The 25833-nt window shown below is 45.9% G+C and overlaps 1 protein-coding gene across 2 annotated transcripts in view; it reads left to right on the forward strand.

Moving 5' to 3' along the window:
* ITGB3 (integrin subunit beta 3) overlaps positions 1 to 25833 on the forward strand; it is a 46162-nt gene extending 20329 nt beyond the window's left edge. For both annotated transcript variants that reach the window (XM_036222439.1, XM_036222440.1), the window contains 13 exons: positions 509 to 704; positions 1588 to 1840; positions 3104 to 3266; positions 3910 to 4071; positions 5696 to 5791; positions 6203 to 6292; positions 6965 to 7099; positions 8310 to 8739; positions 13434 to 13656; positions 14563 to 14663; positions 16903 to 17022; positions 21223 to 21389; positions 22962 to 25833. In XM_036222439.1, the coding sequence (XP_036078332.1) occupies positions 509 to 704; positions 1588 to 1840; positions 3104 to 3266; positions 3910 to 4071; positions 5696 to 5791; positions 6203 to 6292; positions 6965 to 7099; positions 8310 to 8739; positions 13434 to 13656; positions 14563 to 14663; positions 16903 to 17022; positions 21223 to 21389; positions 22962 to 23027 (2202 nt within the window). In that variant the 3' untranslated portion in view covers positions 23028 to 25833. The remainder of the gene's footprint in view (positions 1 to 508; positions 705 to 1587; positions 1841 to 3103; positions 3267 to 3909; positions 4072 to 5695; positions 5792 to 6202; positions 6293 to 6964; positions 7100 to 8309; positions 8740 to 13433; positions 13657 to 14562; positions 14664 to 16902; positions 17023 to 21222; positions 21390 to 22961) is intronic.

A 25833-nucleotide genomic window follows, 5' to 3' on the forward strand; every position in this document is an offset into this window, starting at 1 on the left:
ACACAGTGGCTTCCAAACTGTTTTGACCCTGACCTTTAGGAAAAAAAAAATTGTATATTATCATTTGTTATACATATTATACCCTAGTCGCCAACATATGTTTCACGAAACAGTATTTACTTTTACTATGTATATACTTTGATATTTTTTCTATCTGATTGCATTTTTATTTAATAAATTGATGGTCGAGACCCACTACATTGATTTTTGGGACCCACTTGTGGGACCCACTGCATTTCACAGCTTGAAAAATTCTAGTTGAACAGGCATCTTACTGTTTTGGCTTCCTTCTTAGTTACAAATCCAGAAACAGACACTCGCCCAACCTTTCTGTTACTTCAGTTTCCTCCTTCTGTACAATGGGACTACGGTCTGTCTTAGGAAGGATCACATGAGTTCATTTACTCTGGTTTAGCTCCAAAATGTTGGGTAAGCTCCAGAGCCTACTGGAGACAGAGAGCCACCGCAGCTCCTGATCACAGCTGCCCCTTGGGCTCCTGTCTTACAGACCCTGTCTCCGGACTCACCCCGCTGCAACCTGAAGGAGAATCTGCTGAGGGATAACTGTGCCCTGAGGTCCATCGAGTTCCCTGTCAGTGAGGCCAGCATCCTGGAGGCCAGACCCCTCAGCGACAAGGGCTCTGGAGACAGCTCTCAGATTACTCAAGTTAGTCCCCAGAGGATTGCGCTCCGACTCCGGCCAGGTAAGGATGCGGCTTATCATGGGGCACAGCCAGACAGATGGGCACAGGGCATGAGGTGGAGGTCTGAGCAGGAAGCCTTGGCAAAGTAGCTCACAATGGAAATAGGGAGGGAAGAGAAGGATGTTGCGGGGAGGTGTGGGCAAGAAAATGGAAGATAAATGTAAGGTGTTGGGACTTGGAGTCAGAAGATCCGAGTTTGAATCTTGACTCTCCTATATATTAGCTCTTTAATCTTAGGAAAGTTACTTAACCCTTCTAATGCAGTAGGTACTCAAAAAAAGTTGGTTTCTTCTTTCCTCCAATGCCTGTTTTACCTAGCTTATAGCTTCGTGTCAAGTCTCAAATGAGATGTAAGATGAAAAAGAAATTCGTAAGCCCCTTTTCCATGTGAGATGTGGCAAGGGCATGGGGGCAGAAAAAGGGCAGGAGGCTTTCAGGGGGAGGATATTTTAGGCTTTTCAAAGCATTGATTTTTACTTTCAAATTAAATCAAGGCAAATTCAAGAGAGTACCTTCTACATGCAAGGCCTGTGTTGGGTGCTATGGGATTCAGAGATGGGTGGGACAGAGTTCTCACGGTTTACAGAATCTGAAGTGTAGTAACTGCCGCAACCTCTGTGACTGGGCAGTAGACCCTTGGGATCCAGAAGATTAGGCAGATGGGCATTTAGAGATGGTGGAGAATTTTAGAACGGAAAAGAAAGGTTAAAAGTAAGAGGATCAAGAGATTGAAAGAGGAATAGGAACCAGGGGAGAGGAGAAGGAACCAGGGCTTTCAAGTTTGGCTTGATCAAGAGGTTACTTTATCCCAACTGTGTCCAAATCCACTTATTAAGTCTTAGAGGGAGAAGAGGAGAAAAACTAACATCCTTCTGCCTTCCAGATGATTCGAAGAGTTTCTCCGTCCAGGTCCGGCAGGTGGAGGATTACCCTGTGGATATCTACTACTTGATGGACCTGTCTTACTCCATGAAAGATGACCTGTGGAGCATCCAGAACCTGGGTACCAAGCTGGCCTCCCAGATGCGCAAGCTCACCAGTAACTTACGGATTGGCTTTGGGGCCTTTGTGGACAAACCTGTGTCACCGTACATGTACATCTCTCCACCAGAGGCTCTCAAAAACCCCTGCTATGAGTAAGTCCCTCCACTAGAAGCCAAGGCAACACCCCCCTCTTCTCCCCAGGCAAGTCAAAGTCCTGGTTTCTATTTCCAGCTCTAGGGTAGCTTTGTTGGCTGCCTTCTGACCAAATCATAACTCCTCTCTCCCTTGGTCTTCCTTGTCTGGCAAGTGAGCCAGCCTGTTGATCTGGAATATTGTGTCAATAGAGTCCAAGGCTGTTTGGATATCTAGAAAGAAAATCCATCGGTTTCTTGGTTTTGGTCACAAATAAATAGGAGACAAGAGAGAATGGGAGGGAAATGAGATCCAAAGTTGAGAGAAATTTATGGATAAGTAAATAGAGGAATTATATCATCATTACTGTCATCATTGCCTCATCACCAAGAGTATGAGTCTTATAGGGTTAAAATGCAAGGAATTAAGTCCTAGAGGAATATAAAAAGTGGGAATGAGATTTATTGAACTCTTTAATAGTCTGTAAATTGACAAGGGTGCCTCTGTTGACACCTTGGCTTATAACTGAATGGGATATTTATTTAATTGTTGGAGACTATGCAATTTCATGGATTAGAATAATTTAAAATGGTGATTACTGAGCCTGACAAGGTATGAATTTACTTTTTAGTTTTCAAAGTTATATGGCATGCCTTTTTAAACTCCTGTCTTAACTGGGGTTGTAAGATTCCCCAGTAAACATGTCAGCCATCAATTAAACAAGCAAGCCACTGGTCTGGTGACAGAAATACTACTCTCTGGCACAGATTTATCAATTTATTGATGGTTCAGGGACATTGTTATTGATGAACTTTCGCTTTATTGTTGTGTTAATGTTACTTTAGAAAAGCCTTAAATATGAGGTGATAGCAACAACTAGAGCCTCACTCCGATCTAAGCATTTTATACGTGTTAATTCATTTAAGCCTCACAACTCTTATGAGATACGTGCTATCACATCCCCATTTTCATAGGTTAAGAACAGAGAAACTTGCTTAGGGTCCCATGACCCAGAAGTAGAGGAGCTGGGATTATGAACACAGGCAATCTCATTCTGCAGCTCTCTCTCTCTTATTCTCTAGGCTAGCTGGAGGTAAGGTCAGTGTGACGCTTCAGGTAATTTGAAGGGTAAATTTGAATCTGAACTGTGTGAGTAATTGTGGTTGTATAGAACTGGCATGGGCACACCACTGTCCATATTTGTTCCCCTCTCTTTCCCTGCCACTCCTGGCACAGCCTTTTCTATCATGGTGTCTGCTTAAATTATCCCCCTCCCTTCCCAGTATGAAGACCACTTGTTTGCCCATGTTTGGCTACAAACATGTGCTGACGCTGACTGACCAGGTGACTCGCTTCAATGAGGAGGTGAAGAAGCAGAGTGTGTCACGGAACCGAGATGGCCCAGAGGGCGGCTTTGATGCCATCATGCAGGCAACAGTCTGTGATGTGAGTCTGGAGGACATGGAGTGCCAGGTGTGGTTAGTGCAGATCAAATGGGGAAGGAAGTGGCTCAATGGTGGTGATTTCTGTGTGAAATAAGGGAGGAACTAAGCGGAGCCTCATATAATATAAGCAATAAGTTGCTTCTGATAAAATAAGCTCTGCTTATATCCTTTCCCTGGCCAGAGTTGACATTTTTTTTGAACCTCATGGTCCCAGATGTTTTTTGGGGAGAGCATCATCTCATCTTCTCTGGAAGCCCATAGAATCAAGCTGTATTAACTTAAGCTCAGCAGAGAGGGCAGATGTTCAGATAGGATTTCTTTTAGTCCAGCCCAGCTCTGCAGATGCAGGTGGGTTTCTAGATGGGCCATGTGATTATCGTTGGAAGAGTTATATTTAGAGTTGAATCAGTTGTCATTCAGCTGCTTGAACTAATCAGCTGTGAGATTGTTTTCCTAAGAGAACAGGAACCCGCGAATTGGAAAGTTCCATTTTGTGTTCTGAGGACTGGGATGGTCCTTAGCCCTTCTCTAAGACGACTTGTTCAGACCTTCAGGCAGGGAGGTTCTTGGTTCTTTTTTTCTGCCAATGACGTAACTAAAGTTGCTTTCCCTCATTTGCCTTTTTTTTTTTTTTTTTTTAACAGGAGAAGATTGGCTGGAGGAATGATGCATCCCACTTGCTGGTGTTTACCACTGACGCCAAGACCCATATAGCCCTGGATGGAAGGTTGGCAGGCATTGTCCGGCCCAATGATGGGCAGTGTCACGTTGGCAGTGACAACCATTACTCTTCCTCTACTACCATGGTGAGAGTCTTTGCACCACCGATGGTCCATGTTCACTATGGCCAACTGCTCTAACCTGGGAAGAGTCTTGTGTAAATGCGAAAATGGCAGTCCTTCCTCTGGGCAGGGTGCAGGGCTAGTTTCAGCCTGCCCTCACCCCCACCTTCATCAACTGGACACCTTCATCCAGGGTACAAAGTGCACAATGATTAGAAATGATCTTGCCTGTGGTCAGTGTTATGACTACCTCTACTGCCTCCAGTATCAGCAGAAGCATCATGGCATCCAGAATGGACCCAAAGGACTTTTGCAAGTCCAGGTGGAAAGCTGTCTACTGTACATGGATCAGCGCGTTCTTGGAATACCATGCTTATCTGTGGTTATCAGAAGGAGATGGAGGAAAAAGAGTCAAAGATCATCAAAAGCATGGAGAGCTGGTCCTGTGAGGAATGGTTAGAGGGCTCAGGGTCATTTAGCATGAAAGGAAAATGTTAAGGATGATTTAGCTGACACATGAGAGGACTTCTTATACATTGCTTTCTATGGCCATATAAGGTTAAATAAGAAGAAATGAGTTTAAATTGGAACAGGAGAAACTGCTGTTAGGCATAAAGAAATTGTACGGATCTTCAGAATGCTGATACTCTGGGTATCTGGGGGGAGATGTGAACTCTTCATCTCTTAAAGACAATATAGCAACTACCTCATCTAGGTGGCTTAAAGGTACCCCTATGTAAAGTCAGGAGCCTGAGCTGATGATCTCATGAGCTATCCGCAAGGTCTATGATCCCAGGGACAGGTTCATAATTCACCAGCATTCCATTGTGGCTTGAATTCCTTGGTGTCAGCCATATCCGAGTTGAACACTACCCAGCAATGGCTGAGTCAGTAACCATTGACACGTAACCTATGCAAGACTCCTTACCAGGGGCTGAGGGAGGTAAAGAGACAATATGGAGGTCCTACCCTCAAGGGGGTTTTAGTTTAGTTGAGGAGATGTGTTACCAACAATACAAGATGCATGATCAGTGCTAAATGGGCAGCAGAATCAATAAGGCTTTAGATATTCAAAGGAAGAAAGCTCATCATCAGCTGAGATGGTCAAGGAAGGCCTCATGGGGAAGGTAGGACCTGAGCTGGGTCCTAAGGAAGGAGGAGGATTACTAAAAAGAAGGCTGCTCTAGGTGGCAGAAAGAAAGTGGGCCAGTTCAGTGTTAAGTGGAATAGAGAGAAAGGTTGATGATGATTAGTAAGGAAGATCCGAATGGCCATGTGGTGGGGATTGCAAGTACCACGCCAAGGCATTTGTCAGTAGCTGCAAAATAGGAGGAAGCTTTTAAACAATGAGGTCGAATAGTACTTGGCCCATGGAAGCTGCTCCTTGGCATTAATGCATTGAATTTGAGTAGGAAGATAGAGGTGCTTAGTTTTGACACTGCCATCCTATACCGCTTCATCTCTCCCTGGAGTTCACAACTGGGTTTGTGCTGCTACTTACCCCCCTACCTTATGTTAATCATGGGAAAGATTCAAGCACCACCACTGCCTACACTGTGGCCCAGAGAAGGCAAGTTCTATAGCTTAGAGTTTGGGGATGTATGTGAATAGACATCTTAACTAACCTCCACACCCTCCCTTTTTATAGGATTATCCCTCTCTGGGGCTAATGACTGAGAAGTTATCCCAGAAAAACATCAATTTGATCTTTGCAGTGACTGAAGAAGTAGTCAATCTCTACCAGGTGACTATGCTATCAGGGCTTCCTGGAATGGGAGTGGGGCTTGTGATGGGTGGACCTGACTCAGGGAACCAACCCACGCAAGCATTGGCCATGGTCCCCAACCAGGAAATGTCCTCCTCCAACTTGTTCCCAAGAGTTAATGATTCATCTCCAACTTTGAACCTAGCAGGATGTGTGTGTTGATGTTTGCAGTGGGGTAGGGGAGCAATTCCAAGGGGTGAGGGATGTGAGAAATTTTCTTTAATTTTGCTCAGTGTTGAAAAACTGCTAGATTTATTCCTGGCAATGACAAGTAAAATATCCTATCGTTCCCTCAATCTTCATTTTGAGAACCTCAGCCTGATTTGGGGAGGGCTTTTGGAGACCACTACCTTTGTTTGGTCAGCCCTGGACATCTGTCTTCCTTTCTAGAACTACAGTGAGCTCATCCCAGGGACCACAGTGGGGGTTCTGTCCACCGATTCCAGCAATGTCCTCCAGCTCATTGTTGATGCTTATGGGGTAAGTGTTTTGCACTGAGAATGGGCCTGCCCAGGAGGGCTCAGATTTTGCAGCCTTCACTACCTTCCTCATGTTCTTCCAGAGGCCAGGTGATGTTCAGCACCGGGAGCAATGCAGTCTTCTGAGAAATAAATGCCTCAAAAAGGAATACCAGGCCATGTTAGAAACGATGGGCGAAGAGCTTAGAGGAGGTGGAAGGGAAAGAGGATGGGAAGGAAGAAGGTGTAGAGCCCCAACTGGGGGTTGGGAGACAGCAGGGTGAGGGAGAGCTCCAACAATACAGGAAAGAGGGAGTTGAGGGGGGGAAGAGGGTAATGTTGATTAAAAATTAGGTAGAGAGTGCTACTCTCGGGGGTGACCAGTATTAGCACTTCCCTTTTGAGCATTCATGAGGCCTGCAGGAGGGTGTAGCTGGTTTAGATTTTACTCGGACTCACCTAGACACAGGTGGGGACAGAGACAGGGAGCAAGTCCTGGCAGGAAATACAGCAAGTCACAGGCTCCTGGGGGTGCTCTGGCAGCTTCCATGTGAACCTCAGCATCTGGCACTGCCAGGGCGAGTCCAGGGCCACCTGGTAGATTTTGCTTGGGATGGAACCAGCTCCTACCCATTCCCTCTCAGCCTGTTTTTTTGTTTGTTTGTTTTACTTTCCTTTGCACTTTTCTGTTCAGAAAATCCGCTCCAAAGTAGAGCTGGAAGTGCGTGACCTTCCTGAGGAGTTGTCTCTGTCCTTCAATGCTACTTGTCTCAACAACGAGGTCATCCCAGGCCTCAAGTCTTGTGTTGGACTCAAGATTGGAGACACGGTGAGGTGGGCTGGGCAGGGGCTGAAGCTAGGCTCTGACCCTGGTCTGTGCCCTGGACTGTCTGTGGGTTCCCACCCCTTCCTTCCCTTACAAATGACCTTCTTCCCTAAGGTCATCACAGCTTAGATGGAATGGAGCTGCCAACCTTTTCCTCTGAGGCTTCTGTTGCCTAAATCTTCTTTATTAAGCAAACTTCAGTGTCAGGATTTTAAAAAACTTACATTACATTTAGGTTACCTCTGTTCGTTTATGCACAGTTGATTGCAAATGAGAATATTTCTCACCTTCGGTCCCTGACCAGTTTCTGACCTCCCCCATGGCAGTGCCTTTCTTTCCTCCACAATATAAAGTGGCAGGCGTCTTCTAAAAACATTTACTGAGCACTGACTTTGTGTCAGGCTTTGTTCTAGGTGCCAAAGTTTCAATAGCAAATGGAACAGGCAAAAACACCTGCCCTGATGTGATTTCAGAATGTTAATGTTCATTTTGCCCCTCCAGTCTCTCTACGGCTTCCCTTCCTTAGAGGTTGGTTCTCTTCTGCTTCTGTCTAAGGGGAAAAGGGTTGGTGAAGTGGATAGGAGAAAAAGCAGGAAATTTCTATATCTATATCATCCAGGTCTGTATCTATATTAGCTATATTATCTATATCATCCATCCATCTATATATTCTAGGCACATGGGCACATATCCCAGGTAAGAAACACTGCCCTGAAATGTGTTTGGTTGCACACATGATGAAATGTTATGTGGAAATCGAACAGTAGATCCTGAGCCTGTGGTTGGCCACTGTGTGGCATTGTGTGGTACAAAAGAATGCTCTGTGTGTCCTGCTTATGTTACGTAATCGGTACAGCTAGCTTAGTTGGCCTGAGCACAGGTTCTGTTCTGCTTGAACTGGTTTATATCACATATGGAATAAAAAAAAGCCCAGCCTTCTATATCGTAACTGTAAACACATGGTCTCAGTACCCAGCCGGATATGTCACAACTGCATAACTATTCCAGGGCTCTTGCTTTTGCTTTGCAGACCTTGGTGGTGGGAAGGCTGAGGATTATATAGGATTATATAATCAATCGATTATATATAGATATAGTGATAGATACTCGGGGATGAGACTCCCAATGAGCAGGGCAGAGAACGGCTCATTTCGCTCTGGGGCTGGAGTGTTAAGAGGGCCCACCTGTATCTGAATGCGATCTTTCTATCCAGGTGAGCTTCAGCATCGAGGCCAAGGTGCGCGGCTGCCCCCAGGAGAAGGAAAAGTCCTTCACCATCAAGCCTGTGGGCTTTAAGGACAGTCTCACTGTGCAGGTCACCTTCGACTGTGACTGTGCCTGCCAGGCCTATGCCGAGCCTTACAGCCACCACTGCAACAATGGCAATGGGACCTTTGAGTGTGGGGTGTGCCGCTGTGGGCCTGGCTGGCTGGGGTCCCGGTGCGAGTGCTCAGAAGAGGACTACCGCCCCTCCCAGCAGGATGAGTGCAGCCCCCAGGAGGGCCAGCCAGTCTGCAGCCAGCGGGGCGAGTGCCTCTGTGGCCAGTGCGTCTGCCACAGCAGTGACTTTGGCAAGATCACGGGCAAGTACTGTGAGTGCGATGACTTCTCCTGTGTCCGCTACAAGGGGGAGATGTGCTCAGGTGAGTAGAACTGCGCACATGTCCCCTCCTGGTACCCGCACATACTCACACATCTGCAGTATCTGGAAACGTAGGCCAGGGCTTGAGGTGGACGCAGGAAGGCCCACAGGGCAGAGCTGAGCAGATGGTGTTCCACTCCAGTGGCAGAAAACAGAAATGAGGTCCTCTATAATTCCCCTCGGCTCCCTAGGTCCTCACCCATGGGGGGACAGGGACGTGGGGGGCTTCTCTCTGGAATACCGTGGGGAAGGAGTGGGAGAACTTGAAGGTGAAGATGGTTTTGGTCTTTTCTTTCATCTGCTCTCCCCTTAATATTTAAGTCACTGGGTCCCAATCTTTCGGAGGATATGAGCCAATCTCTTCTTAAGGTAAACAAAGTAAATCGTTGGCTGATGGTAATTGAAGTTTTGGTATTTATAGATTTGGAAAATAGGCGACATAGGATATACAGCAAAGTTAGTAATAATTGTTTTATGTGAAGACTTGGAAATTAGTAATATATACGCAAGGCATTGGAGCACATTTAATGAGCCAGCACACTTGGAAGAGTGACTGGAAAATAGTAAAAGCTCTTATTAAATGTTGGCATTATTTTGTTATCACTGTTGGTACTACTATTACTTTTTGGGGTTCTAGGTCTGTTTTGTCCAATATGGAAGCCATTAGCCACAGGTGGCTATTTAGATTAACCAATTAAAATTAATTAATTAATTAATTAATTAAATGTAAGTAAACTGTAATGTAAATTAAATTTAAAACAACATTTCCGTTCCTGTCGCTCAGGAGCCACGTACGGCTAGTGTTGCTATGTTTTACTGCACAGATAGGTATTGAGTGCCGCTGCCATAGAGAGTCCCAGCCCACCGATGGGGATTGTGATTGTGAGTCCTTTTACCTGCAGGATATTGGATTGTTGTACTCATTACAAAATTCAGTGAAATCTTGAGGCCTGCCGATAATCTCAAACTGGTGTTCTTTTGTCCCAAAGACCACTCCAGGGGTACTTCCCCAGCTAGAAGAAGTCAAGCGGATATTAAGGTAGTTTTTAATGGCTGACACGCGAGGCAAATAGGCAGCTTGGGCACTGGGGGGGAGGGTAGATTTTTGCTGGGCTAGAATTGCTGTGGCTTAATCCCTCTTGTGATGACATTTGCAAATTGATTGGGACTGCTTTATGGGTATATGGTATGGCCAAACAAACAGAGGTGGTAAATGGCTTCTGTGGTGACCAAGTGCATGACCTCGGTTGGCATTGGGGTCCTAATAAGCCAACCTAACCCAACGAGTTGTTCACTTTACCATCAGCCTTTAAAAAAGGCTCGATTAGAAAGGTAAATCTGAGTCATTCTAAAGCACGCCCAAGCAATATATAAATGGCTCCTTTTTATTGCCTACAACATTATTTCCTTTACTCATGCAAACAGAATTTGAGAGAGAGAGATTGGAGAAAAATGGTATCAGAAATTAGGGGAGAGAGATCAGGTACACACAGGCATACACACACAAACAACAGTCGGAACTGGGGGATGAGGCAGGAATTTCAGCTCCTTTTAATATTTAATAATATTTACATCCTATTCAAAGCACCGAAAAGAATTGAGTAAGCTTGAAGTGGGAGACCCATGAGGGAAAGGTTGGGACCGAGAGGGAGAGGGTTGCTCTAGGAGAGGTCTACAGATAGCCTACTGGGGACACCAGGGATAGAGGGAGGTCCATTGGGCCTCCATGGCCTGATTGGGAGAGATCCTAGTCAGAGTGTGTGTGTTTCCTTTGGCTGCCGGCCCCATTGAAGCCGCAGAACAAAGCTGTCTGGGTTGGCAGCCCCAGTTCCTTCCTCCCACTGATGCAAGAACAGTTGGTCCTCAATGTGTCGCAGCCTAATTCATGGGGGAATCCCAGGCTGCCACTGCAACCTCTCACAGACTTCCCTTCTCCACTTCCTGCAAAGGGGCTGGATGCCCACCAGCCTCTGGTCTGAACCTTGTGGTGCCATCATCATATTCTCCAGTGATAGGTACTTGGGGATATGCACTTGTTGGGCACCTGCCCTGTGCTAGGCACTCGATGTGTATGGGTGAACAAGGGTCATGCATCATCCCTGACCTCTCAGAGCTTATAGCCCAGCTTGTCATTGTCCCTCCCCAGAGCTCTTGGCCTTTGGTCCGTTCTTTGTTACAAGCGGGGGCTCATGAGGCAGGAGCTCTATGACTTGGCCATTTCTCTAGCCCCTGGCCTCGCACCTCCTCTCCTCCCCACTGGAGGTGTGGTCTTGCACAGTATCAGCACCCTGCCTCAAACATAGGGAGTGTGCTTCCTGTCCTCAAGAGACTCTTCCACCTGCCACATCCACGAACACAGATCGATCAGGCCCCACCGTGAAGCAGTTTCTGTGCTGTGTCCTGGAGTGCTGTGGGATAGAGAGGCAAGAATAAGACAGTGTTGCCTTTCATTAACTTACCTAAGGATAATTCACAGATGAGGCAGAAAGTGCCGGATCCCAGGAGTGAGCGTCACAGGAGTCCACCAGAGGGAGATTCACTGTGGATAGGGGAGGCCTGGGCAGCTTCACAGGAGGTGGGATGTCACAAGATGGGCTGGTTCATAAAGAAGCACTCGGAAGGTCAAGTTTTAGAGAGTGATTACATTCCTTCTGACCAGGAACACCACCTCCTCCCTTTCCTCTTCCCCTACATCCCACCGCCTCCTTCTTCCCTGCTTCCCTCCTCTTTCTTACACTTTCATTCCATTTCTCACCCCACCCCTCTGACTCCCCTGTGAACCCAGGCTCAGCCACCCTGTTGCTGGAGGGGTGCCAGTGCTGCGACATTACCACACTGTGGCTTCCTTGTAAGGGCTGACCCTGCCAGGGCTTGGGGTCAGCCTGCTGGCTCTGGCCTCCCACTTCCCCTCCCAGCCTCGCTCCCGGCTGGCCTGGCAGACTGTCTTCTCAAAGATCACTTTGTTTAGCTTTACAAAGGAAATACTATGGGACAAAGGTTTCTGCGGAGGCTGAAGGCCTGAGTGCTGCCAGGCCTCTGTGGGGTTGGCCTTTCCTTGTCTAGGAGCCATGACCAAAAGTGGGGTGTAGCGGACACTGTGGGGTCCCACTCTGCTGGCTGCCACACCCTCCCCCAGCTGCTGTTAGGTCTGCTCTTAATAGCTCACAGCTGCCCCTTCTCTGGAGCATTATCTTTAGCTGACAGGAGCTGTCTTGCCCTCAGACCTTGGCCAGTGACTGATGGGTAAGAGGTTACACAAGACCGGTCCCTTTGTCTCGAAGCTGGGGCTAGCTCTGCGGTGCCATCCACGCTCTGGAGCCCCCTGCGGGATCCGGCCGAAGGAACTCTCCAGCTGAAACCACATTCCTGTCAGCTTTCGACTCCTTCCTTCCCTATCCTGCTTGCCCCCTTCCCTTCTCCTTCCCCAGTAGGCCACTTGAACAAGAATCCTCACCATGAACTCTACTTCTACAGAACCCGACCTCAAAATGCAATCCTTCTTCTCTCTCCACCTTTCTGCCGGCTCGGGAGCAACACACTGAAGATGTACTAGGCAGCTAGGGCAGATCAGGTTGTGTTTCCCATCCTTCCTGGGAAACAGACATTTCTTCCCAAGGCAGTAAAAGTGTGTCTGAGTCTTGAATTCTAGTATGGCTACTAGAGGATGGTGTGGGGGTGACTGGCAGAGGGACCTGTCATGGCCAAGAGACGTTATTCGGTCCCACTGAGGGGTCACTGGAGAGCAGGAAGTGCCCGCTCATGGCTGTTTGAGCCTGGCCACGTACCGCCCTCCCCTCCAGCAGCGTGGGGCCCATCTGCTTGCACAGTGGCCTGGTTTGCAGGCCAATTCAGATTACTTCCCCCCTGCTCCCTGCCTTTCCTCTGATTAACAATCAAATTTTTGTTATTCATTCAGTTCTTCCTGACTCAGAGTCCTAGGGAATGAGTCACCTTTCTGCAGGATTTAAGAGCCAAGTTTTAAAGCCTTTTTAATATTAGGGCAATATAGCATTGAGAGTTAATGCCTGCTCAATCCCAGCCTCTGTCTTCCATTCCTACACTCAGGTAGTAAAGTAAATAGGTCTTTTCTACCAGGGCGGATGGCTCTTTGCAATAATATGATAATACAACATAGGACACACGTTGGTGAATGTGTGTGTATAACCTCCATGAAACTCGGGACCCTGCCTGAATCCCCAGTGCCCAGCGTGTGGTATGAGCTCAATGAATATTTGTTGAATGGACATTAATTGCATGCCTATTCTATATCAGGTGATATTGATGCAAAAATTAATATGATATGTACTCTCCCAACAAGGCGATTACAGTCTAGAAAAAGAAACAGATAGGCGAGCACATTTGAACGTAAAGCCGAAATAGTGGGCTATATAGGTACTGGGAGAACACATGAGCAGACAGTTGATTTGGCCTGGGAAGGTCAGAAAAAGTCACAGAGAGGAAGGAGCATCTAAGTTGAGCCTTAAAGGGTGAGGGGGAGTTTGGTAGTGGTCACAGGAAGAAAAAGCACCTGGGCAGAGGATAGAAGGCTAGTGTAGAAGCTGGTGAACAGTTCAGCGTGTTGGCTAATGTGTGGTAATGTGAGGAGGGTGATGAGAGGTGGAAAGAGGGTTGAGCTTCTGTCGTGGGCTGGGACCCTCTCCAGCTGGTCTGCCTCCATGGGCTGTGTGTTTTCAGGACACGGCCAGTGCAGCTGTGGGGACTGCCTGTGTGACTCTGACTGGACCGGCTACTACTGCAACTGTACCACGCGCACGGACACCTGCATGTCCAGTAATGGGCTGCTGTGCAGCGGCCGGGGCAAGTGTGAATGTGGCAGCTGCGTCTGCATCCAGCCAGGCTCCTATGGGAACACCTGTGAGAAGTGTCCCACCTGCCCTGATGCCTGCACCTTTAAGAAGTGAGTGGGCAGAGAAATGAGTTGGAGCGAGTTGGGTGTCTGGGCAGGGGAGTGGTTGGAGAGGACTCCCCAGACTAGAACCCTCAACTCTTCAGGCTCACTCACTTACTCACCAAAGCTTGAGGGAGAGGAGTCTGCTCTAGCCATAAGGCCAGGTTTCTTCTTTCACTGAAAACTTTGGGGAAAGATGGAGGTGGAGCCAGCTATGAAGGGGCCAGACTCATACCAGCTAGACTCCAGTTGGAGAAACCCCTCTCCTAGGGTGGCATTCTGGATCCCTGAGATGGGAGGAAGGCTAAATCAGATAAGTTCCGGGGAACATTCCAGTGCCGATGCTCTGATTCTGTGGGACATATGGGCTGGAGTTGTGAAACACACTGTGTGAAACAGGTGTTCACCAGTACAAATGCCACTCGTTTGTTGGCCAGAGGAAGCCCCTGTCAGCCCAAGTCAGTGGCACTGCCGTTTCTCTTTCTACTTTGATCAGGGTTTGATTCACAGACATGCAACCCAAGCATTGCACAGCCCCGTGTGCTTTGAAGGGCCCCACCCTTCATTTCATGCTCTGCTGTCCCTGTCCTGAAGTTCCTAGTAATTTTTGAGCAAGGGACCTGGCATTTTCATTTTTCACTGGGCCCCCAAACTATGTGACCAGTTCTGACTTTAGGGTTCCCAGATATGGCACAGGGTTCACCATCCTGTCACAGTCTTCGACAGGACATAACGAGTCTCACACCTGAACTCCAGACGTGACTCTCTGGGCCCCCAGGATTGTCTCACAGATGTTTCTGTGTGTGTGTTTTCTGAGGTGGAGCAGCTTTCTGGGGGTATGAGGGTCAGAGCCAAACTGAAACCTTCTCGGGTTCGCCCTTCCCTTGCCTTAATCCCGATGTGCTCCTTCCTCAGGGATTGTGTAGAGTGTAAGAAGTTCAACCGGGGAACCCTGCTTGAGGAAAACACCTGCAACCGTTACTGTCGTGATGAGATCGAGTCTGTGAAGGAGCTCAGTAAGTTTAGCGTGTCTTCGAGTTGCACACCCAGGTTCCAGGCTTTTCCAGTTTAGTCCCGGAAACTATCCGCCTCTCATCTGTAAGTTGAAAGAGTAGTTCTGACCTCAAAGGCATGTCCTGCAGTCCTGATGCAGAGTAGGCACTTAATAAAAGCTGCCTTCCCTGAGAGTCCCCTTGCAACTCTACTAATTTGTTCAGCGGACCCTCCCATTTCTGTTTCCCAGAGCCCACAGACTCAGCAAGACCCTGCAAATAACTTTTTTTTTTTAATTTTAGTTTTAGGTACAATATACTGTATATAATTTATATAATTGATGAAGTGATTCCTCGATTACTCTAGTACCCATCTGACACTACGCACAGCTGTTATGATAATATTGACTGTGTTTCCTGTGCTGTCCTCTACATCGGCGTGACTTTTGTCACTACACAAATAACTTGGATAAATCAGGCAACCCTAACTTTACCTCCTCAAGAAGAGAATTACCCCATTTTATAGATGAAGAAACTGAGGCACAGAGCGGGAAAGCAGTTGCCCATGACAGTCTTAGCTTAGCAGGCTAGTAAGCATTTACTAAGTTTACTTAACTAAAAATGTCCAGCATTCAGCTTTGCTGGTTTGGAGGAAAACCTTCACCCTTATGGATTTGTAGCCAAAATCATTATCCTGAAGCCTTTTTGACTCTCAGGAGCCCCTTGTGGAATAAGACAGAAATACAGTGAGAAGCAAAACTTGGCCTGCAATTATTCTGTTTGTTCTTCATCTTGACTTAACAGGAGATGATCTTTGCTGATGTTAGCACATCTGATGTAGTCATTTGAGCCACGTAGGCACTGGGTGGTGACCGGGAGATGTCAGTCTCTCTGCAGATAGTGATCTCCTATGAAGGCAGGAAACACGTTTTGAGTGAGAGCTACAGTAAGACACACCTGGTCAATCAGCTTCTGGGTGGGGGTCTTATGGAAAAGAGCCAGATCTCTGGACCCTTCGGCAAATATCAGAAATGGGTCTGGAGTAAGGGTAGTGATTTGAGGATTGAGTTTGAAGAGACAGTCTTTCCTTTGGAGGAGACTGTGCTTCCTGTGATTAGTTTGGGGAGGAGAGGCTGCTGAGATGTGAGATTTTTATTATCCAGACCAGATGGGTATTAAAGTTAGTTGATAAGTATTTCTAAACCACCCCTCCATGGTAATCATGAAAATAAATGCTTATTTGTATGGAATTTTATATAACTTATAAAAGTTTATCAAAGTATCTCTTCGTGTACATTATCTTACTCTTTTCCCAACAAGCTGGTAAAGTAGAAGTATAGTACCATTGTTACCTTCATTTTGAGGATGAGGAAATTAAATCTTGGGAAAGTTAAATACTTACCCAAGCAAATCAGCAGTGAGTTAAGATTTGAACCAAATCTTAAAATTTTTACTCTTTCCTGGCACTAGAATACCACTGGTTTACTAAAGGCTTATTGAGTTAAAGTCTGTAGGCTGTGCTTTGAGGCTCATGTGCCTGTCCTGCTCCATCGTCACGTGTTTGCTGTGCGACCTCATCACATTTGCCTAATCTCATCATGTGTGAGTTTAATCCATCAGTTCATCAGTGTAGGGCATGGTGCAGCTGGTAGAGCATAACCCATAGTTCCCCCGTCAGAGTCACAGGTTTTAGAATGAGAAGGGATGATACCGACAGAACATGATGGGAGTCAGAGAAGACAGGATGGCTCTCAAGGGGGACACTGGATCAGAGGCAGAAATGGGGGGCCCATGAGGGCTGAATAAACAAACTATTGGGAATCGTTGAGCAAGCAGAAAAAGGAAAGGGAAGGGAACGCTCACTGTTTACTTTATGCCATTTAATCCTCAACCAACCCTACGAGGTGAAGGTATCATTATAGATGAAGAAAGAGGGACTTCAGTGAGGTCAAGTAATACACCCAAGATCACACAGCCGGTAGGTGGTAGGAGCAGATTGTGTAATACTGTTATGTCATGTCCTTTCAGAGGAAGGACTAGGAACCAAAAACGGCCTGTGAGGAACAAAGTTTATCAGTCAGGGTCATATGGAGACAATTGCCAGGTATGATAGCCATCTCAAATTTAGGTGTCTTGCCTAATGTCAAGCATAGGGTTTCCTGTTGCTTATTTTCCCAGAAGTCCCATGACTAGGGTTTGGGGGTGGTCCCATCTTCCAGTAATTGACCCATTCTTCGTTCTCCCATTTTTCTCCCTCTCCCAGAGGACACTGGCAAGGATGCAGTGAATTGTACCTATAAGAATGAGGATGACTGCGTCATCAGATTCCAGTACTACGAAGACTCCAGTGGCAAGTCCATCCTATATGTGGTAGAAGAGCCAGGTGAGTGAACCCTAAGGGCCTCTGGCCCTTCCTTCAGAGAGAGGGAGAACTGTATTAGGTAGTAATTTCCATCCATCATGCCTCTTAAACCGAATAGCCAGGTTAAGCCTGACCTTACAAGCGATAAGTTAGGGCTTGTTATCTGGGTGTGGGGGTTATATAAATACAAATATTAGCAAGAAAGTGACTTGTTGATTGAGGAGATAGAAAAAATAAAAAGGTGTGTAAAGAGAAGAAGAAGATCAATATGGATCCCATGAAGGAACAAAGCTTATCATGGCATTTTTTTTTTTTTTTTGAGGTGATAATGTTAAGAAGGAAGGCATTTAAATTCTAGGACTTTTCAGCACAAGGCTTCTGCTCTACTGAAGGTTAAATGGTTGCTAAGAGCAATCTGCTTGTTGCTTCAGAGGAAGGCCTGGTGGTTTCAGATGCTCATCTTACCAGATGTGGTGAAGGGTTTGAGGTGCCAACCCAAGGCTGCTGCCCTGAGCACTGAAAACACTGCTTGCTCTCAAGGCCCTCTGGGTGCAGGAGGGGCTTATGTCATCACACACAGACTAGCCAAAGGTTTGTCACCATCCAACACAGTAGATTTGCTTGCTTTTCCTTACCATCTTCGTCTCCTTCCTTTCCCTTAAACAACAGATCAAGATATGAATCATTAGAAAACATTTTTGAGTACTTATATATCAGGCACTGGGCTAGGAATATAATAATAAATAAGGCAGATGTGGCACTCACGGACCATGGGGGAGACAGACATGTGTGTTGATCATGACACTGCAGAGGGATAAGGGCCATGATACTCTTGGGGGTGGACAAGAACTTATGAGAGTGAAGGAACAATCTGCAAAGGCGGAGGCTAAATCGGGTGATTGCTTGACATTCTTTACAGCTATAGGGATGTCTTCAAATCATTTTTTAGACCAGGGGCCAGCAAAGTTTCTGTAAAGGGTCAGATGTTAAATATTTTTGGCCACATCGTTTCTGCTGTGACCACTCAGCTCTGCCATAGTAGCAGGAAAGCAACCACAGACCATTAAACAAAGGGGTCAAGCTCTGTTTACAAAATGCCTCTGTGTTCTTTGTTAGTGAATCCTGGTTCTTTATTAGCGCCTCTGCTTTAGACGTGTTGCTTCTCCCAACGAGCCTTCTCAGACATCCTCCAGCCTCCATTCCACCGACTAGGTTTGGAGCGCCTGTTTGATTCTCATCACAGCCGTGCTTTTCTTAGAAGGGCCTTGATCACACTATTCAATTGCTTCTTTAATCACTTGTCTCCCTCTGTAGACCATAAGCTCCATGAACACAGGAACTGTCTGTCTTATCCATTATTACATCCCCATACTTGGCTCGGTCATCTACAGAGAAGTTACTTAATAAGTGGGTTTGAGTGAATTAATAGAACTGATTATTTCTAGGAGATAGGCAGGTTTACATACATCTTGATATCTGTTAGAGTTTTGGCTGCTTGGAGAAGGAAGAGAATGAAGATGGGAAGAGGGCTCTTACATCTACGTCACCCAGGGTGTTGGGGAGAGCATGGTGCCCCCATCTGTGATGTTGTTCATTAGCTTTTCTCGGAGCCCTCACCGTTCATAAGGGAAATGAAAGGGAAAGAAAGGGCATCACCTTAGTTTTATTTAGTGACTCAAGGGAAAGCTGACAATGGGAAGTGGGGAGGGAAGAGCCTGGGTACGTATCTGTGGAAAACAGATGTGGATTATTTGGCCACAACTTCCTCACACTTTGCCCTCTATCTGTGTTAACACATGTCACAGATTCTCCACACCCACCCTTTCTGTAGCTTCGTCCCTTCTCATTTCTGAAGGGCGGCGTGTTCTTACATTTGGGTTTCACGTTACTTCATCTCTTTGCTACAATAATCCTTGCTGGTGCTCCTGCTGTATCGCTTACCAAAGTCTTTTGGCTTGGTATTCTGAGACTGGAGTCTACTACCCGGAATTGTGGGGAACAAAGATGATGATAACCTTGGATTATACAAATAACCCCTGGGGTGAGGTAACTTTTACTGACAGTAGACCCCTTCTTCCACATTAGGAGATCGGATCCAGACCCGCATTTCATATATTGTTGCACTGGAATTCCAGGTTCTGCCCCTTCTTTCACCCCCCAAGCCCCAACCATTTTCAGGGACTATGGCTTTGAGTAGAATATAGCATCTGGGGTCCGGGAATATAGGAGGAGATTATTTCCATTCTCTTCCTCAACTCATGCCTTTGCAGATGCTCTCTTTGAAGGGCTGAGGCACTGCAGGGCAGTGAAGAATTTGGCTTGGCTAAGTGGGGTTAGCCCTGAGCTGGGCTCTTATCACTTTCTGATAGGGTTGCCTGTTACAGTGCAGCATGTCCCATGCAATATTTGATACATACATATGCTAAAAAGTTATTCATTGTTTATCTGAAATTTGAATTTAAGTGGACTTTTTATACTTTTGTTTGTCAAATCTGCTGGCTCTACCCAGTTTTTCCTGACCTTGCCATGGGTCTTCATCACTGTGGCTGGGAGGGCTCCTCAGAGACCACCTGATCTCGTCTTCAGGAAGCCTGCCATCTACTCCTTTCAGGACAAATGGTTAACAGCTTCCTTTCCTCCCAACCCCGCCCTGCCACCCCAAGTCCCCCTGGCATCCTATCTGTCTTGCCCACACTGATATGCAGAATCGAAGAGATTTCACTGTGAGATTTAAGGGTCAGCCCTATCTCAGTCTTCCAGAGAAATCATAATTACTTTTCCCAGAAGAACTGGGGCCCTTTACTCCTGGGAACTCAGACACTGGAAGCTCACAGCCTTTCTCCAGGCATTCCTTTAATTATAGACAGGTTGTAATTTGGTGGCTTGGGAAAATGCCAGCTTGGGTTTGTTGTGGCAGTTGTTTTTGGGCAGTGTGTGGTGAGCATAGAGTGTATGTTTAGACAAGGAGGTGGGAGACTGTGGAAAATGGGGGTGACCTCCCCTTTCCAGACCCATCAATACCCATATATACAAACACCTAATTACATAATACCTGAGAAGTTACGGGAGTGAGGTCATCCATGAGACACCTGTGGTTTATGGGAAGCAGAGCTCTGCTGAGCATACTTATCTTAGCCCTCAGAGGGATGACGCACCTCTGTCTGTTGGTGGTTGACTGGGGTTGAACAGGAAGTCGGCTCTCAATAGGGTTAGGATTTTAGATGACTAAATGTTTTGGGAAGGAACCCAAAATATTGTCTTGGTTGGCAGGCTGCCTGGTCTCTAAGTATGCTAAAAAGGTCATTAGGTTCCCAGTCCTCAGGGATGTAAATATCTGAATGAGGGTAACTAATTCAAACACCTATAGGAGCTAGGTAAATAAATTGATAAAGATAGCTAGGTATAATGAGCACACCAGTAGTAATGGCAGCTGATATTTACTGAGCATTGATTCCATGCCAGGCACTGAGTTCTTTAACTTCCTTATTTCTCACAACAAGTTGTTGAAGTCAGTGATATTACTTTCTCCATTTTAAAAACGGAGAAACAGACACCCAGAAAGGTTAAATAATTGATCGAATGTCACATAGCAAAGTAAGTGGTAAGCCAGGATTCAAATCCAGACAGTCTGGCTCCGGAGCCCATAGTAGCACAGACTCAATGACAAGTCATGCTTTGCCTCTGTTTAGTGGAGAAAAGAGAGTGGTGAGGACTCTGGCCAGCTAGAAAACATGTCCCATCTAAGAGCGGCAGGGGCTCCTTGGTTCCCACCAGTTGTTGTCCTGTAAGAATATAGGTACAGTGTTTATATATATATATATATATATATATATATATATATATATATATATATATATATATATTTTTTTTTTTTTTTAAGAAGAATAACCTAAAATTTTAGGGGGGAGAACCTGATGATTATTGAAACATGCCATCAAAATCAAATTTTTGATAAACACTGTGTGAACCCACAGAGTAGGCCAGATTCTGCCCACGACTGGCCAGCTCACCAAATCTGATTTAAACAACTCAGGACAGATTATTGCTATCCTAAAAATAGCACCTCCCCACTTTTAATAAATAGTTAATTTATTTTATAAGTCCTGTTTCCTTTGGAGAATTTTCTAGTACTTTGTTACTTTGTCGAGATCTTATTTATAGCCACTTCAAGTGATTCCTGCTCCTTTCACAGCCACCCTGCTCTGTGCTCTCTCCTGACAGAGTGTCCCAAGGGCCCCGACATCCTAGTGGTCCTGCTTTCAGTGATGGGGGCCATTCTGCTCATCGGCCTTGCTACTCTGCTCATCTGGAAGCTCCTCATTACCATTCATGATCGGAAGGAATTTGCAAAATTTGAGGAAGAGCGAGCCAGAGCAAAATGGGACACGGTAAGAGGTTGGGCTGGGTTGGGCTGGGCATTTTCTTAAGTCATTGGTTTGGGAGCCTGAAGTGGACAGAGCAGATACTTAGGGCAGCCAGGTTCAGCCAGCACTGTAGTTTTCCAGTTAGCCTCTGTGATGGAAATTGGGAGATAGTCTAACTATCCCACTGTCCTTCTGATGCCTGGAAACCACGTGATTCTTTCTCTACCACCCAGTGACCACGGCCACATCAGTGAGTACTGACCCAGCACGGACAGGGCCCAACTCTGCTCTGAACACTGTGAATAGATGGGAAGGAAATATTCTCCAGTTGAGGGTGACAAGACAAGCTTGAGAATCTTCCATTGAGAAGATATAATACATTATATACTAATGTAGTTTAAAGTATTAAGCAACAAGAGAAAAAAAAATACAATAATAGCTAATATTTCCTGAAGATTCATCATGTACCAAGATTCATCATGAACTATTCTAAATGCTCTTTATGAATTAACTTATTTCATCCCCGTAACAACCCTATGTGGTAGGCAACATTATACTCATTTTGTAGGTAAGGAAACTGAGCACAGAGAAGTGGAAGGGAATTAGGTTATTCCTTTTTGTGTCGACCTTGAAATAGTGGCAGGATGTCGTTCCATCTCATTCTCTCCTTTTTCCTCTTGTGATGATGATAGCTTCCAAATCAGACTCCACTTTTGTGCTCCCTGCAGTTTATCCTGATTGAATCCACGCAAACATTTTTGAAAACCTTCTATACACTTAATTTTCCTCTATTCTCCTTTGGCTCATCTTCTACCTTTCAATTTTTTTTTCCTGGACCTTCCACATGGCCATTTGACTTCCTGATTGTCCAAGGTTATGCTACAAGTTTGTTCCCATTGAGTGATGACCTCAGGCCTTTGTATAAGGTTCCCCTAAAAACTGAGATGTTTCTGTTCAGACAGTGAAGAAATGTTGAAGCTCTGAGGCACATGAGAACGTGTTGTGTTTCTTGAAGCTACCAGTGAGGACTACCAGACCTTATGGGATTTGTCACTTTACATTAGAAAATAATTTGGGAAACCTAGTGAGGGCCTTACTTTTTTCCTTCTGACATGACAGTTTGTGGGTAGTGCTTGAAGAGATGGGATGAGAAAATATTCAGAATTATTTGAGCAAAAGCTGTCTTCTGTGTTCCAATCATCACCTTCTACATTTCTGTCCCCTGCCCACACCCTTCAGCATGATCACAATAAAGGAAAAAGGGGAGAAGGGTAAAAGAAAGAGGTGGAAGAGAGGGAGGAAATAGAAGATGATGGCGAAAAGCTATACCGAAATGTTATGGGATCACCAAAAAGTGATGGGCTGAATTTAACTCCTTAGAAATAGTGGCAGGATGGTATTTACTTTCTCTTTCTTCTTATTTCCTAACCATTCCCATTATAAGAGTGAATGTGTGAGTACATGAGCGTTAAGCTGTTCATTGAAACCAGGTCCCAGAGAAGATGTCTTGGGCAAACATCTCAGATGAAACATAAGCCGTGAAAGTAGGGAATGACTGAGAATTCGCTATAAGACACTTTTCTGTTCTCTTTGCAGGCTAACAACCCACTGTATAAGGAAGCCACATCCACCTTCACCAACATCACCTACCGGGGCACTTAATGGCAAAGTAGTCATCCTCAGATCACTATCAGACTGTCCCAGGATTGTTGGCATCTCTGCTGTCATGTTTACAGGAGACGATATATGTGGGGTGGGATTAGGGGCCTGGAGTGGGGTGCGTTGGGAGAATGTCAGTAAGTGGAAGTGCGGGTCTCTGTGCATGTGTGCGTGTGAGTGTGCTGCGTGCGGGGGGAATGTATAATTTAAAACTTGTAATGTGTCCTGGATAAGCAGAGCTCCTCAGCCTTTGTCCTCAGAACACCTCCGATTCTTCCTGCTTCACCTCCTGAAGGTGACCTAGGTAGCCAAGTGGGTGTTCTTCATTACCTCAGTGAGAAGCCAGCTTTCCTTCACGGGCCATTCTCCCTGAAGAGAAGGGCAGTGCTGAGGCCTCTTGTTCCAGAAAAAGGGTCCCTGACTCTACCCTGAGCTTATGGTTCTTAGGCCTGACTTTCAGCAGCTATGGTAGAAACTTCTGGGCTTTGCAGCCTTGTCATGTCACCTGTACCTCTATCTCCTTCCCTTTCCCTCAGGCCGAAGGAGAAATTAGGGGAGAGTTGAACCATCAGAGCCTGTGTTTTTCATCACCTCAGTCCAGCATGGTTCTCTCATAATGGGAGTCCTTGCTACTTAATTCTTTGATCTGTTGCAAGAGAGGATGGCGGTGCCACTTGGGAGTCATGCATGGCTTGGGGGAATGTGCAAGGCCCCTCTCCCCCCTGCCCTGTTCATAATCAGCACCTTTCAGATTTGCCCCATCGGCAGCTCCAGCCTAGAGATTCGTTTAGATATGTTTCACCCTTAGACCAGCACCACCTCTTACCTCCTACTCCCACGCTCTCACTGCTGTTGACGTTTGCTACATATGGGGACTTTCTCTCATGACTGAAAGCTCGGCCTCCCAGGGAGGGTGCTATGGTTAGAGCCAGGGGCCTGGCCCGCCCTTCAGGCCTTCTGCCCCTTGTCCAACACGTCACCACACATCCAATCCTGTGCTTCTATGTACTGTGTCCATCTATGGGGCCGACTGCATTTATCTACCTCTGGGGTGTCTTGTGAAAGAGTCATTCCCATGGTCTCTGAGTCTGCTGGGCATAAGAGTAAGAGCTGGGCCAGTTGTATCAGCCTGTGTGGCCTTTTCTCCTGTGGGCTGGGCAACCTCATTTTAACTCAGTCATTAATCTGAGAGGCCACAAGTACGGTTTTATTTTATTTTTCTCATTGGGGCATCTGAAACCATGATGAGGCTTACTTAAACCAAAGGGTATGTATAGAAACACACTTGTATTATATTTGTAATTTTATTTGATAACAAAGAAGGAGAGGAGGAAAAATCCACACAGACTTAGAGGCTGGATACAGACAGCCTACTTAGCATCATTCATAGCTCATGATTGCCTAGTCATTGGCTCTGTCAGCGTTCTCTCATCCTGGATGCCCGTGGCGTTGGATGCATGGACGTGCAGGACTTTTCCCTGAGGGGGAGAGAAAGTGGCTGTTCTTTTTTTCTAACAATAGCAGTGGCTCTCTTGGTGTTTCCATTCATTCAACAATGACAAACGCCCCCCACCCGCAAGAAAAAAGGAAGGGCCTATAAACAGTGGTCCGATGATCAGAAAATCTAAGTCCTGGCCTCAGTGTTATAGCTAAGGAATCTTTAACCTTAATTAAAGCAAGTCACTTTCTTTTCCCCGAGGGTCGGTTCTTCTAGCTTGAAAGATGATGGGTTTGGACCAGCCAATCTAGAAGGTCTCTTTCAGTGTCAGCATTCTAAGATGGTGCAACTTACTGTGATATTGAACATGCAGTGAAGATTTTGTGGGATGTTGATATCGTTTGTTTTTTTAGATGGCAGATCTGAAAGACCTGGCTTTGGCAAGAGCAGGTGTCATTCCATATCACCTTTCTCAATGAAAGAACCTCATTCTATCCTGTCTTAGAGCCCCTTCTCCAACTTTTGTTAGCAGTTACATCTCCTGATGTAGCACTTAAGCTCCAATAAGTTCCTATATCTTAGTTCACTTTGCACTCATTTGCACACACATATTAGGGAGGAGAAGTCCAAAAGAAGTAGCGGAAATGTGTCTCCAGGTGCTAACCTTGAGAGTAAGCTTGGACTTAGGAATGGGGCAAATGACCGAGCCCTGTCTCACCATGGATTACCCTTTACTGTAGGGGATGGTGATGTAGTGTGAGGATAAAAGGGGAATGGGGAGGGATGATAAGGAATCCAAGAAGTTTAGAACCTAACTATAACCTTTGGCTACTGAGACAAGAGTCCATTAGCATGGTAGTTGGACTTTAGATAAGATGGCTTATATGAAGAGACTATACCAAAGGAGGAAGAATGGGTATGCAAAAGATGAAGACATGAGTAGGAATCCTGTCTGAGCTTCTGGAACAGGGGCTCATAGGCATTGAAGCCAATGCTGTCTATATGTGGGAAGAACCTATAGCTGAGACAGTGCAAACAGCAGTCGGTTTTGGCATCATGTAGGGTGACCATCTAAATAGTATATTGGCACCAGAAAACAGCCCAAAGAGGTTATTTGCGCCCTGGTCTACAGCACAAATCTCAGGGTCTGCAGACAATAATGGGAAGCTTTGAACATTCCTGAGAAGTTGTCATACAAAGAGTCTTGTTCTTTACTTTTCAGAGATTCCTAGACTATCCAAGATTTCAAGAGACTTCTCTTTGTTAAGTATTCCTGGTTGAAATGACCCATGTGCCTTTCTGACTTCCTAACCAGCTCCTCTGTTTGAGTTGTGTAACACTGAATTAAATGTGTTTTCCAAAAAGAATTGG

This window comes from Rousettus aegyptiacus, unplaced genomic scaffold (genome assembly GCF_014176215.1).
Source record: "Rousettus aegyptiacus isolate mRouAeg1 unplaced genomic scaffold, mRouAeg1.p scaffold_m13_p_6, whole genome shotgun sequence".
NCBI lineage: Eukaryota > Metazoa > Chordata > Mammalia > Chiroptera > Pteropodidae > Rousettus > Rousettus aegyptiacus.